Source organism: Amblyomma americanum, chromosome 9 (genome assembly GCF_052857255.1).
Source record: "Amblyomma americanum isolate KBUSLIRL-KWMA chromosome 9, ASM5285725v1, whole genome shotgun sequence".
Classification (NCBI taxonomy): Eukaryota; Metazoa; Arthropoda; class Arachnida; order Ixodida; family Ixodidae; genus Amblyomma; species Amblyomma americanum.
In genome coordinates, this window is record NC_135505.1 from 100,150,671 (window position 1) to 100,166,309 (window position 15,639).

General features: G+C 42.7%; 1 protein-coding gene across 2 annotated transcripts; it reads left to right on the forward strand.

The window, feature by feature from the left end:
- Positions 1-351: 351 nt before the first annotated feature.
- LOC144103860 (uncharacterized) lies at positions 352-14,468 on the forward strand. 2 transcript variants are annotated; one of them, XM_077636563.1, is made up of 9 exons: positions 352-545; positions 1,345-1,391; positions 3,353-3,400; positions 3,846-3,881; positions 4,036-4,138; positions 7,507-7,661; positions 8,466-8,519; positions 11,118-11,153; positions 14,248-14,468. In XM_077636563.1, exons 1-9 carry the CDS (start codon positions 479-481, stop codon positions 14,293-14,295), a joined length of 594 nt encoding a protein of 197 aa, XP_077492689.1. In that variant the 5' UTR covers positions 352-478; the 3' UTR covers positions 14,296-14,468. The 2 variants fall into 2 exon arrangements, with proteins under 2 accessions (XP_077492689.1, XP_077492690.1); XM_077636564.1 differs by lacking the exon at positions 1,345-1,391 and having other exon boundaries at positions 444-545.
- Positions 14,469-15,639: the final 1,171 nt, after the last annotated feature.

The following is a 15,639-nucleotide window of genomic DNA, read 5'->3' on the forward strand; positions in this document are numbered from 1 at the left end:
GTGCCAGGTGTTTTCATATGTGTCGTCCGACGTCGACAGGCGTTAAGAGAATGGCAAAGTACTCTGTCAATGTCCTGTGAGTGGGCATGCGCGGGTTAGCACTACTGCGAAAACTCAAGCGCGTTCCTATTCCACCGTTTCCTCTTTTTTTGCGGATGCATATCGTTCCCAGAACATCTGCCGTACACTTCTTTCGGTACATCGTGGCACGTGTATTCGGTTTCTCGCAAATAAAACGATAAAAACGAGTAGCAATAAAAAGTTTCATGTTCTCATTTCTGTTTATTTTTTGTTGTATTTTTGGTGTTGCCAGGAAGTCAGGCAATACAGCCCACATGCGTTGAGCTCATTCTTCCTCCATTTGCGCGCTGTGCTGTCCACGACGCCATGTATTCGCCTTGAAATCCGTGGGCTATAAACAGAAGCCTCATATCTTGCGCGTGGTGCTAGTGTGTAGTGCTGCCTGCTGACACGAATCATGAGAACGGAAACATTCGTCCTGGTAGCATTCGCCTCAATTCTGCGCACTTCAAATGCCTGGGACGGTAAGAGTTTAAAAAGATCATTCTTATGTATTTGCGTTTCATTTGCTATGTAAACAGGGCCGCCTGGTTACTATGTACAAATTGCCTATTTCGGTAGAACACTTTGAATCGGACCTAATGCATATTACATCTAATTTACGTATACCAATATTTTGTTTTTTGTTTCAATGCAAGGTTACCTTGCAGCATCTTAGTGTGCACCGCCGGCAGTGTTTGCGTGTTTTAAAATAGAGTGCTATTTGCCAGTAAGTTTTGAACATCTAACTTTAATTTTGAAAATTTCTCCATACAGCATGATAAGCATCTTTAGTAGGAGCTTTAATTTACTGCTGGCTTGTTTTTTTTTGTTTCCCTCCCCAATAGTGAGAATTACACTTTCAGAGAAATGTGAACGCATGCACATACATATCGAGTCGAGGAGAAGACATCGTTGAAAAATAGTGCATGATGTAGGTATTGCAAATGGCTAATAGGTGAGTGAATCTGTGGCGGGAGTAAGCGCATCTGTTGTTAACCCTGAGCTTCTATGTCACTCCAATTCCCTCACTCATTCCAATTTCCTTTCATCTCAGGTTGACCATCCGCAAGCCAAAGTTGGCTTATCTAATGCTAGATGGTTTCCTTAGGCACCTTAACATTTGATGTCGAAATCACATGGTTTATGACGGCTTGCTTGCTAGATGTAGTTCAACTAACTTTTGTAGAGCAATATAGAGATACATACTGCAGTTTCATCTGCGCCGTGTTACTGCGGACACTTGTAAGGAACTTTTATGCATTTGTGCATTTCATTATGCAGCTCCATGCCTGACCGTCACTCTACCTGACTTCCTCACGACGAACAGGGTAAAGGTTTGAACACACGTCACTTTTTCATTAGCTTCAATACATATCGTCCTAGTGCGCCTGAGTGCTCCTGAAAAGGATAGCATAATACGTCACTTTTCTACTCGATTGATTTCTGCTTAGCGCCTTACAAACACCAGAAAAGCGAATTATCGTTCTAGGAATGATTTTTAGGCTTCCTTCAGAAGATTTCGCAAAAAATGAGATTTCAATAAATTGAGAGAAGTATTTGTAAAAAGCAGAGTTCGAGGCGTCTAAAGTGTTCTTCTGCTGCAGCGCACGTTTCTAAGCAGAGGTGGATTTACGATCTAAATAAGAACATTGTTGACCTCAATCCTGAATAGGAAAAAATGTAGTGATTCTGAATAGTTCGACAACAACGCAATTTTTTTCGCGTGTATATAGACATTCACATAGATATGCCATTAGATTCAAGAACACCTTTATACGCTTCTGGGTTGCACGGGTTAAGATTTCAAATTTAGAATTACCGTGGGTGCTCTGTGCGATAGCACGTTGATAAAAGAATTTTTGAAAAGAAGACATGGCTTGAGCGCATCGCTATTACAAAACCCTTCAGAACCAAAGCTTAAGTATATTACCTCAGTGCTGAAATCGTATGAAATTAGGAGTATGGTATCACATGAGCAGCATATTTAGTCATGAGGGGTAGAATAAACCTCAAACGACCGAAGAGTGCTGTACAGCACACATCCTGGAAACAAACTGGAGGATGCTTAAGCTTCGCCTTTAGGAGTGGAACGCGACAGCGTGTAGCAGCGCTGCCAGGGAATCCACGGAACGCCATCGCCCGTTCGGCGCCGCGACTCCTTGCCCGTTGGTCATATCACTCGGAGTCTCTAGGGAGGCCTCTCCAACCATTCTCAGCAATTTGACACCTTTTAATGCATTTTTCAGTTCTTCAATTGTTTCAGTTCAATAATTGATTAATTACACATTGTAAAATTTACTTAATCAGCATTATAAAGCATTGGCCTTTCATTCTGAGCATTTTGACACGACTGAACCTCTCTCGAATTTTTCATTTCTATAATTAACCAATTAATTACAATGATTTCATTAACTCGTCATCGCATATCCCAGATCAAACCATGATCAATATGTAGAATCATTAATTGGCATAGTACAATTGTTTTTTACGCAGCCCCGATTATATGTGGCCAGTTCGAATCTGCCGCGAGCTAGGCCCTAACTTAACTTGCAAGTTTATGCTACACAAAAAAAAAACGATGAATCGTATGACACAATCCTGAACATTCTGCGGCATAGGGTTGGCATGATACGATTTTTTTACGCAGCCCCCGATTATTTCCGGCACTCGGTGCCGACTACGCCGACGGCTTTCCGACCGAACGAGCTGTACAAGCTGTCGCGTAAAATGTGGTGAATTTCGCTTATGCACGCAAAAATGCATGTATTATTTACACTATAGCACTAACAATCGTGGAAAATCTCCCAAGTCATAGAAGCGAAGTCGGGGTGCATCAAAGGCGGGAGGCCTGATAAAAGATTCCTTATTCCAAAAGCTCAGTCTGCCGACAAAAACTTTCGAAAGTATAAATGGCAGTAGCACTCGCAGATTGCCGAATTATGCAGAGTTATGCTTGTAAAAATTTTCGGTGCCTGAATGCATGTGCCTAGCTTAATTGCTTGCAGACATTGGGACATTATTAAATGTTGGTAATTATAATTAGGCACGAATAAAAATGGGCTGCATAATGTACGTTTCTCTACATAATATCTATGTAGCAAGAAACACGAATAAATGGTGGAGGTTAATACGAACTTTTAAGTGTTTTAATCGCCGGCGGTTTACAAGGTTACCATTTACTGCCAGTGAGTTGCGTTCAACCACTGCTGCTTGCCGTACTTTGGATGTCACGATGTATGAGCATTTCTTAAAGGTGTTTCTCGCCTTACGTGTGGTTATTTTCTACCAGACAAAGTGCACAGAGGTCCAGCCTACCGACATTTGCGCGCCTCTCAACGTGAGTTACATCTTTGATTTTACCGAAGCTTCCTGCGCTTTGCTGCCAATAATTATGCACAGTTCTTGCGTTGTATAAATAAAGTTTCGTATTTTCATAGCCCTGCCTACTAAGTTGTTTGCTGTAACGATAGACACAGAATAAGTACATTCTCGCTCTACGGAAACTTCAGCACAATTGCAGGTTGAAGAACAATTTGAAAAAAAAGTTACCAAAAAATGAAATATTCAATTGCTCTAGACATAGGCATTTTTTTCCAAATCGATGCATTAGGCTACCATCTTATTTTAAAAAGTCTGCTTAGAATGCGGAAAAATCCTGGCACTAAAAGAATTCTTCAAATGTGACTTCTTTTTTGACTTGCAGAGACATTTACTTTTTCATCCGATCCGTCTAAAAGAAATGGATAGGAAGGAGCATTATCCAATATTCTTTTTTGTTTCAGGAAAACGACACCCAGACAGTGCGTGACCTGCTAAACGTAAGTGATATTAAGACCTTCACGGTTTTCACAGAGTCACCTCACAGAGCACCTAGAGTAGATGTGTGGCCTAGTTAAAGGTTTGCCTCATATAGGAACACGTGTCGCACGAGGCAACGGGGTGAATCAGTAATGCTTACCGTTGTCCTTTCAGTGCACTAGCTACGACCTTGAGTACAAGGTGATCTACCTGACGGCTGTGATGCAGGACGCCGTGGCAGCGACACTTCCCGAAGAGCTGCGCAATGAAAGTTGGAGTATGTACAGGTGGTGAAGGGATTCACTGCATTGTCCTTTAAAAAAAAAATATTCAGTATCACAGAAGCCGCATAAACTTTTTGAGAAATACGGGCAATATTTTGATGTTTATAAATGAACATTTACATAGTGCGCAAATCTTACCGGTGCTTTGGGGAGCGGCAGTCAAGAAAGCTGATCGGTTGTGGCTGTGCTATCTGGTATTTTCGTTTTTCATTATGTTATAGGGTAACTCATTAGTACGGTAACAGAAGAGCAAGGCGATTAGCTGAATCCTCGACCATACCAGACTATAAACTTTCTTCTGGAGTAGGGATATTAAGCAGGAAAGTGAAGTGAAAATATGGTGCTTGTTATGGCATACATGACATAAATACCCCAGAAAAGCAGGTCGATTGACAGCCGTCACCGGAGTTCAATTGGTAGAGCACCGGACGCGAAATTTGGAGGTCATGGGTTGGGATCCTACCGACGGCATTAGGTTGCTCTTTCTGATTTCTTATCAATTTTCTTTGAGCAATAAATTAATCATACTATTTTTCAAATAATTAAGACAACGAATTAAAAGAATCGCCTATATTTTGTGTTCGTGGCTGCAGTAAGGATGCTTGTCTTGTAGCGGAATAGACGGGGCTTTGGGAAGAAAGCATGCACCGTCAGGTCAAGATTTTGTCATGTCAAGCATGCACCGTCATGTCAAAGCATGTCAAAATTTGCAACAATGTATCGCTGAGACCACACAACGCAAGTACAGTTAGCTGCGTACGTGGCGCGATAGTTAAATAATTTTGAAATACATTACTCTCTGGATACCCCCATGCGTGCCTTGCTCGCGGATTCTGGGCGTTTGCGTAGTGCGCACAACAGGTGAGCTGACTTAGGCTGTGTTTGTTTCAGGCGATGCCGAACACATAACCGCCGTGTCGCTGCAAACGCAGCAACACTGCGGCTACTTCTCTTTTCGAGGATATAAGCAGAAAATGGGTCGGGCAGAAAAAAATGAAGTCCGGTCCAAAGTTAACTCTCTGGGGCAGTCACACATGAGAAAAGGAAGAAAGGCAGGAAGATGTAAGGCAGATAAGTAGATAAATTTAATGGAAAGAAGGCAAAGAGGTAGGCCAGACAGATTGATATCTGGCCTGCTAATCTACACTGGGAAAGTGGAGGAGAAGAAGAAATTGGGTCGTGGTGGGTGACGATGTCATGAGACGGCAGGGATCTGATCTAAACCATAGTACTGTTGGCGGCCTCGCAAAAGTGGAAAAGAAGGGATATACAGGTGCGAGAGAGGTGGCATGAAGGGGCATAGTACTGAAGGCGGATGCAGTTTCGGGACATGCGTGTGGGAAAGTAACTACATATCGCGGAATAAAGACGTCGTGACGGAGCGTAGCAGTGCCTGGCAAGCCTGCAGCCTGGCCGATCATTCTGGCCACCGCATCAGGGTCTTGCTCTACGTAAACTGGCGAACACTGTTGTCATTTAGTGCGCAGCCCGCATTTGAATTCGAACACTAAACGCCAACAATACACAGTGTAACTCTTTCAGTATGTTATACAGCCCAGCCAGGATATATCGAACCCGGATAATTTGAACGACTGGCTATTTCGAACACAGGTATTAACTCCTCGAAAGTTTGACATAACGAACTGAGCGCCGCGTTCCTGGATCGTTTGTATTTATTGGCCGAAAGCACTGTTCCGATGGGTCAACCCCAATCAAGATTGCGGTGTTTGCGGGTTTGGAGGAATGTTTGTATGCTTGCAGTGTTTGCGGGTTCCTGCCTAGGGAAAACAATAAATAAGAATTCATATCCACGACTGAGATTCGAAGCCGCAGTGCCGCGCAGAAACCAGCTACGCAGGCCGCTTCGCGAGGGCACTAGGCGATCGCTGCAGCCAAACAGGCCTTGTTACGTTAGCGACAGAGAGATGTGCGCTGCTTGCGTTGGCTTAGGCAATGCTGTGGCAGAAACACAGCCCAAGAGTAATACGCGTTGGCCTTGACAACATTGCTGCAGAAACGCGGCACTGGAGCATAAGCCTCCGGCATACTTTGGGTAAATTGGCATTGACGACTGAAAACTTCACGCGCATAACTATCTGTGTGCACGCAGGTGTTCACTGTGTGCTAGTGAACACCTGCGAAAAACTGTGCTTTGGCTGAATGTTTCATGCTCAGCAATGTTAAACCACAGCAAATTTTTTTTGCACACCACGTCCCTGTCATTCAGTGAAGCCAACCTAATCAACTAATGGCCAGGCAGTGGCTAGTTTCAGATAATCTTCCGCGGGCTTCGATGCGAAGCAGGTTAGGCATAGCAACAACCCTCGATCCATGCCCTGCCAGCATGCCTGCGGGTGGCAGATCACTGCAAGAACATTGCCACTGGTGCAGGTACATTGCAGCCTTGCTTCTAAGTCACAAATACAGCTGTTTACTGCCACTTTTATACATCGAACGGTCGACGTATTGAACTATTTCGCTGTCCCCCTTCGAGTTCGATGTACCGTCCGGGCTCGGCAGGGTGAGATAAATGTGAAAGTAAAAGCAAATGTTTTATCGCTGACAAAGTACACAGGGTAACACAAAGCTGCTTTCACAAAAATGCTCCGAGAAATAAAAGCAATTCCTTTTCGCAAGAAAAACATTTTATTCCAAGGACAGTTACATTTAATAGCAACAGGCAGCTCTTCAGTTGTGTCACTATGATGGAAAGATCTGCTTCACCTTCACCTGTTTGTGACCAGAAGCAGTAATAGTTTCAGTTAACAAATAAATAATTCCGTGTATTTTTGCGCCTTTGTGTAAAACCCACATCGTGCTACTGCGTATAATTTACATAACACTGAACTCAACATGTGATTCTGAGGTTCGGGATAACCCGGTATTAGCGGTTTGGCTGCAGGCATGCAGGTAGGAAGGCAAATTTACGGAAGTGACGCTTTGGCCGGTCACACAAGAAAATAAATTGAGCATTTTAAACGGAAGGGGCTTAAACTTTTACCAAGGCACCATGAGTGATCATGTTTTCAAGGTTTTATTAGAACCCGAGGTTGAAACTAAATATTTACCCTTACTTGCAACAACAATGGCACTTAACCTCAGGTTGAATTACTGGAAAGTCTTTATGAAGCGAGGAGCACAATCTTAGAAACACACGCTAGGAAAAATAACGTGATGAGCACAGCGCTGTGTCATTTTGAGACGGGATGTCCGCTTCATGATGCTTCATGATGCTTCCTGGCAACTTTCCTACCAAAACGTTTCACAAGCAAATCTTCATGTTACCATCGCTGTATCATATCCTGAAAGTATTGGAGCTGGGATGAGCGTTGTTAGTGATGGTGAGCTTTGCCTTTTTCAGTTCAGACGGAGACCATCGTGCGGATGTGTTCCAATGGGTTCTCTTTGCCGAAATCTCGGTACAATCTGACTTGCGAAGAATACCTGTCCCTGGTTGAAGTCACTTGCGAAGAACCATCTTCCATTATCGTACCCGACGTAAACGGGCTGGGTGAGGTGAGAAAAACTGCCACCTTTTTTTTATAACTCCGTCGTTTGCAGATTGCGAAAGGTTACGCTTTGATACGCTTCCATGTTATGTAGACTATCAACTGTCCCTAGCACTGAACTGCTTTAAAACAGATGCACAGCAGGAGTCAGAGCCCCCCCCCCCCCCTTCATTGTCCATGATTAGCTTAAATTCAAACACTTTTTCTGCCGATGCAGGCGGCCATTACATCCGTTAGCTACCATATTGTTGTATATCTCTCTTGTGTTAATCAAGATAATTATAAAACTTGGCTAGCGGATCTCTATATAATTTTAAGTCTAGCTCTTGAAGCTGTCACTGAACCTGTTAGCCCGCATACTAGCAGTAATTAGAGAAAGCACACAGTATGTTCGCGTCTTAAAAAGCTTTCAAATGCGCGCAGCAGAGCGACTTGAGAGAACGTAAAAGATCGATAGGACTTCACAATACGCCAATATATTCATGAGTATCGTTGAAAAGCAAAACATTTCTAGCAGTTTTAACCAATCTCTTCCTAATTCCAATTTATTGAGGAATATTGCATGTTGCCATATCTAGTGAAAGACTAAGATATGGTACCTCGGCACATAGAATAAATTGTAGGCGTCTGGCAAGCTCCTTGTGTTGTAAACCGAGAAGTGTCGAGATATACGTAACCAGTACAAAATATTGTGCCACTGAGTTAAGCATTACGATGCGGACATCTCTTCACTGGTATGTCATGATGCATGTACGCTGCCACGCTAACGGCGTCGCAGGCTGATTCATTTGTTGTTTAATTTATATTCAAGTGTCTTCAAAAGAACGAAATCCCGGATCTCTGCACCGAAGGTGACGTAGTCACTGTAAGTATTTTTGCTGAAGCCTTGCAAATGTGGCGTTCGTTGTTTCAATTTGTTAAATTATCTGCGATTGGATTTCCTCTGATGATGATGAACTTAAATGGAGTGAGGTATCCTGGCTAAAGTGCCCAACAGCACAGGTAGCACAGGTATTTGTTGCACAAGGTGGGTGAGAGGCCAAACAGGTAATCACTAATTTTTAAAACTAGGGTTTTTGAGGTAAACAGAAGCTTATTCCGACATAGTAATGCCTGCGTTGGCAGACGTCAGAAAAAGGTGAATTATGGTAACGAGAAAGTGATTAACTATGTCCTAATAGTTAACTTTTTAACTATTGCCGGTAGGCAGCTGACTACTAATAGCTATTTGTAGGCGGCCGTTAATAATAGCCATATCAGTTCTTGGAATTTCGAAAAGGCCATTACTCTCGCTGCAGTGGCACGACAAAATTCGGCCACATTGTGTTAAAATACATGCACTTTCGAAAACTATGCAGGCAAAGTAACCCCTCCAGTGGTCGTAACTAGTCGAAATAGCCAATTATTGTTGAGCCACAGCGCCGAAGATAATCGCGTTTTCAAAATTTTGAAAATTTATATAGCTATTACTAACGGTCGACTACAAATCTCTAACTGCAATCAGGTGCCTATCGGTAACAGTAAAAAGTTAACTTTTAGAATTTAGTTAATCACTTAGCTAGTTAAGATGATATGCCTGTCTTCTGACGTCCACGAACACTCATAATACTATGCCGGAAATTGCTCCTCGTCACCTTAACAACCGTATTTTTAAAAATTAGTAATCAACTTCCATCAATAACCTGGTATATATATATATATATATATAGTCTTGAGAAAGGACAGGCTCTGTCCGAAACGTCGACTTAAAATAAATCTATGGCTAAATGAAGCGTTTTCAACTTTGAATTTTTGCCTCCAGCAACCAAATACGTTTATCTTCCTATAATATATATATATATATATATATATATATATATATATATATATGTGTGTGTGTGTGTGTGTGTGTGTGTGTGTGTGCGTGCGTGCGTGCGTGCGTGTGTGTGTGTGTGTGTGTGTGCGTGCGTGCGTGCGTGTGTGTGTGTGTGTGTGTGTGTGTGTGTGTGTGTGTGTGTGTGTGTGTGTGTGTGTGTGTGTGTGTGTGTGTGTGTGTGTGTGTGTGTGTGTGTGTGTGTGTGTGTGTGTGTGTGTGTGTGTGTGTGTGTGTGTGTGTGTGTGTGTGTGTGTGTGTGTGTGTGTGTGTGTGTGTGTGTGTGTGTGTGTGTGTGTGTGTGTGTGTGTGTGTGTGTGTGTGTGTGTGTGTGTGTGTGTGTGTGTGTGTGTGTGTGTGTGTGTGTGTGTGTGTGTGTGTGTGTGTGTGTGTGTGTGTGTGTGTGTGTGTGTGTGTGTGTGTGTGTGTGTGTGTGTGTGTGTGTGTGTGTGTGTGTGTGTGTGTGTGTGTGTGTGTGTGTGTGTGTGTGTGTGTGTGTGTGTGTGTGTGTGTGTGTGTGTGTGTGTGTGTGTGTGTGTGTGTGTGTGTGTGTGTGTGTGTGTGTGTGTGTGTGTGTGTGTGTGTGTGTGTGTGTGTGTGTGTGTGTGTGTGTGTGTGTGTGTGTGTGTGTGTGTGTGTGTGTGTGTGTGTGTGTGTGTGTGTGTGTGTGTGTGTGTGTGTGTGTGTGTGTGTGTGTGTGTGTGTGTGTGTGTGTGTGTGTGTGTGTGTGTGTGTGTGTGTGTGTGTGTGTGTGTGTGTGTGTGTGTGTGTGTGTGTGTGTGTGTGTGTGTGTGTGTGTGTGTGTGTGTGTGTGTGTGTGTGTGTGTGTGTGTGTGTGTGTGTGTGTGTGTGTGTGTGTGTGTGTGTGTGTGTGTGTGTGTGTGTGTGTGTGTGTGTGTGTGTGTGTGTGTGTGTGTGTGTGTGTGTGTGTGTGTGTGTGTGTGTGTGTGTGTGTGTGTGTGTGTGTGTGTGTGTGTGTGTGTGTGTGTCGAAGTATACGCTTTATTTAAGGAAACATTTTTATTTGACTCGACGTTTCGATCGGAGGACCGATCTTTTTCAAGAGATATTTGTCTTCTTCCCCTCTTATAGGGATTGGGTGCACACAGAACTGGTGAGCGAGAAACGAATAGAGAGTACAGAAATAAGTAGGTAGAAGCAAAAAATAAAGAAATAATCATGGGTAGGAGAAAGAGGAGTGGGACCCGCACGAAACAAATCGAGAGTGCGCAGAATCTGTGAGGAGTAGGGAAATGCAATGTCCAGACGCGGCCTCTGCTTTGTTAAGCACTGCATGCTTGCTTATTGATAGGCACGTCGAGCTGAGCGGCAGCATGCGTGACCTTGCAGCTACCTTCGTGGAAAAATGCAAGAACTCGTCCCTCCTCCTGACCGCGAGTGCAGGGGGGGGGGGGGGGGGGGAGAATTTGGACTCAACAACAGAAGCTGCAAAAAAAGAAAGAAAACCTGAAAAAGTGTTTTTCCGAATTCATGAAAAAAACTCTACTTCAGGTTTTTTTTCTTTCTTTGCTGTTTCTCAGTAGACTAGCAGAATATTATGTTCGTGCCCTTAGTGCCCTAATGAGACATGTCTTGTGTTTTCTTTTTCAGTGGCAAACCTTCATTGATCTCATAGCTCTAATGAGGGTGAGAACATTTTTTCTCGAGCTTGCTTAGGAAAAGTCGAAACCAGACCCGCGCTGAATAATTGACTCCCAGTGTCCGGTGGACGGTGCTTCAAGTGCATAATATTTTACTAAGACGGCCGTGCTCCTCACACAAATGGGCCAAAACTTGCTTCGGTCACCGTTTATGTTTAGTACCGCGCAGTTTTCTCTAAGTTATTTCTATTTGCTCTGCTACACTATTCACTTCCATATCATAACTGATATCATACTATTTTTCCTACACCATGCAACAAATAATCAGCGAAAGCAGGGAACGTACTGTCGTTTAATACTAAACCACATTAACATAAGCAGACGTGCTGCGCAATCTTGTGCGTCATGGACTACGAAGGCGGAATTCGACTCCAGCTCGCTTGCATACATAATATACAGGCAGTAAGGTGCGGAACGTCGCCGACAGCTCATTTGCCACGATTTAGCCATCCTGATTGACTACTTCAGCCATCATTCCTATATGAACGTAACCCAGGCTCTCAGTCCCCAAAGGCGAAAGAGGAACTGACCGATGCGGCGGCCAGACCTTCGACGCCGAAGAGGGTGATAAGAATCACTGTCTGCGCATATGGTTTAATTCGAAACTGCAGCTGGCAAAGTTTAACGCTATAACATTACCAAGAAAGGTTAGGCTAGCAGTGTTGTTCGAGGAACTAGCTGGTATTAGATGGGCGGTCGGAAGCCTTAGTGAGACTAGGAAAACAGATGATAATGGGCGGGCACGTAATATGCTATCGTGATTTAGTGAACAGGCTAGAACTAGGCGTAGGATTCCTTCTCGATAAGAATACAGCTGGTCGCATAGAGATAATATTGGCATTAACGAGAGGGTTGCAGTCATCAAAATTAAGCTTAATTGGGGGTAAAAATCGAGTGTTCTATACGTATACACTCCTACGTCCACTCAAGATGATGATATAATATTGTACTGACGAGTGACTTCTATGCGAAGGCATGCTGGAATAGGTGTTAGGAATAGCGGAGGGAGGTTATTATAAGAGCTCGCAAAACGAAACAGATTACGAACCATGAATGCCTTCTCCCGAAAATATTAGAACTGGAAAAAATAACTTTAATGGCGAGACTAATAATGCAACTGAAGTGCAAGTATGTGCTAGCTGTAGTATCTTGCAGGACCTGGAGGTGCTCAGCAATGTGAGATGTAGTGAGCATAGGGTGCTAAACTGTCGAATAATTCTGGATATGAAGAGGAATCGGTAGAAACTGGTCTAGTGGAAGCCCGTCATCAAGTTAACGGTGAGATGAAGTAGCTGAACTCAACATCTCGCCACAGAACAGATATTCGACTCAAACCGACCACGACGCTCTTTGTGTTCAAGCAATGAATGATAATCACACAGATATGATTACGGAGGGCACAATATAAGCAGATTGTATGTCAGATACACAGGGTATCAATAAGCTCAGGAGGCGAAAAATCTGATTAAGAGACGCCATAGCACGAAAACGTCTAACGCAAAAGATAGAACTACCAGATCTACCAGATAAAGTTTATATTTATGCGTAAACGTTACTGAGGCAAGTACTAAGGATGTATAATACGGAGAGAATCGAGCATGCTCTACAGAAGAAAGCTAGCCTAAACGCGATGCTGAGGAAACTAGGCGTCGACAAAAATCTGGTATATGCTGTGGGACACGCACGTACTGTCATTACTACAATGTATAAGATAATTATAGCTGCGGAGGACTTAAGATATAAAGGGTGTTTCAGCTGGGACTTTACATAGTTTTTAAAAATAGGCTTTGTGAGTTATAAGAGTTCTTTATTCGGCATAGCATTGTCAGCGGGGTAGTACATCAGAATGAAGCTGAGACATGCTAACTAGCAGGTGGCTTAACTGACATTCAAAAAGTAACATTTTAACTATTGCTGTTAGTCTCATAAATTATTGCGAGGCGTGTGCTCACCGTAAGTAATATACATACGCGTTTTTCGAATTTCGAAAATGCGGTTAACCTCAGCGACGTAGAGCAACAAATTTTGGCTATTTCAACGAGATACTTGCACTGGATAGGTTGCTTTGACTGCGAGATTCTCGAAAGGGCATGTATATTGGCGCGATCTCGCGGAAATTTCTTGGGCCACTTCGCCGTTTTCGAAATTCTAGAAACTGATACTGATAATATATACGGTCTTCTACACGCCTCTCAATAATCTGGTAGCCTAAGAACAATAGTTAAGTTGTCAACTTTTCAATTTCTGTTACCCAGCCTGCTAGTTAGCACATATTAGCTTTATTCCGATGTACTACAGGGCTTACAACGCTGTACGAAAAAAAAGCGCTCCTCCAACTCAAAACCCATTTTTAAAAATTTGTGTGATGTCTTAGGTGGAACATCCTGTATACAATAGCCGAAGTAATCAGGGCGGTGATCACGGAGGCAGCATTGCAGGGGTATTGGACATCTCGCCTGCAAGAAAATAGGAAGTAGAAGAAGGCTTAGAAGCAATGCAAAAGGGAAAGCAGATGGTGTGGATCAGGTATCTGCAGGTCAATTGGGGGAAACAGTGGAGATTGTGCTGGAAAAACGAGCCACCCTGTATACCCAAACAATCATTCCGTGATGGTACACAATTTCCTAGCTACATTATTAAAATGAACTCCGCTTCCAATAGTTTTCTTCTTAGTGCCCATCCCTTCAGGCACATCTCCTTAAAAAAAAATTTATAGTTACGTACCATGAAACACACTTTTCTAAGTAATAGAATTTTTTACCGCAATAGCCTTCAGCGTCGGTTAGATTGCGTGGTGTAATGTACTGAGGCTACTGTACTGTACATGTGGTCTTTGTGGGAAGGCATAGCAGAAGGCTCGGCATTAATTTTTAACAACTTGGATTCTAGAATTCCTCGATAACTGGTTAGAAAACAGTATTTATTCGCGCAAGCGTTTGCACTATGGTATAATTGGCAATAAATCAAAAGGAAGATTATGTGGTTTATCATTCGTTTTAGGAACCCTAAAGTGTAGTGCCGAAAAACTGCGCCTCTAATACAACAAAACTTTTCACTGAAATGAATCCATTTTCTTTCAGTGCGTCTACATATCCATCACAGCGATACTTCCTTACCAGGAATACTGAATGTAATTTATTCAGCGCAACATAATAAGGAAGACCTTGTATCTTTTTGTCTGAGAACCGCTGAATATTATGTGGCACCCGGAAACTAGAAAATTCTTTCATCTTGAGGCCTAGAAAATTTTGAATCGTATATATGCCACCCAGAACACTGCTATGAATAAAATATTGCACAACAATGCATGATCGTCATTTTTTATTTGTTTCAGAGAAGAAACAATATGGTTTTATGCGGAAATGCATGACTTTATTTTGATCTCGTTGACCGCCCTTCCATATATACAGCAGGTTAAAGAGTTGTACAAGAAGGGGATAATCAGATACACTAACATGACGGCCACATTCCCAGTGACAGGACCAGGAATTAGAAATATCCCAGTCATACCCTCACATTGTCATCCCTAATAACACTTCCAAGGGGTGACCATGGGATGTTCTTGTTTTAGTTGCCCTCCAAGGGTGTCCCGTGGATATGCCGTTCGGCCTTATTACCTGCTCTTATATATCCTATATTATTTCTGGATTTCTGCGCACATACGCGTGATATTTGCTTCTAAAGTACCTTATTGTTTCAAATATTATAACCTCTAGTCATTCGTTACTGTAGTCAAATACCAATTAAAAAAGTAGCAGTTGGAAACACTGTGACTAGAACCAACGATTCCTGCATTACACCGTGAACAATAACTCCAGTGAAGCAAATCAGATGTTTAATGCCAGGCTAATCAAAGAGTCCCAAAGGCGTCAGACTTCTACAGATTGTAATTTCTCTTATGATATGCTGCTTGTTAAGGCCTAAAAAGAAACATTAACATTGTGCACCTTTTTTGCCGTGATTAAAATTTGCATGGAGATCATGAATCAGGGCAGATCCTCGGTGTAAACTTACGGTGTATTCCACTAAAGAATGAACTTTTCAGATGTTCACAGCGCTGCTCAATACGTCCGGTACATTGCCTGCGCGTTGCCTTATGAAGCGTTTTCGACCTGATAATTCAACTTTCGAAGTCCATTTATTGCGAGGTATACGCAGGCCGATGTAATGGTTAGGTTCACAACCATTCTCAAGCTCTCATGTGGGCAGCTATACTAGGTTTAAAACCTCCCAGATTTGTGGTAGATGACTGCCACTGTTTGAAAGAAATGAAAACCTAAAAACGTATTTAAGCTTCTTAAAGAATTATTTAATAGAACTGCATATTTAATGACGTCCTCGATTAGAAAATTTCCCCGAAATATTGGCCCATTTTGTTTTATATCTATATACAGCTCTCGCTCTCACTCGTGTGTGGGCCGTGGTGTCTCCATGTGTGTTCACACTTTCTATACATACCGGCGCTGAATGTC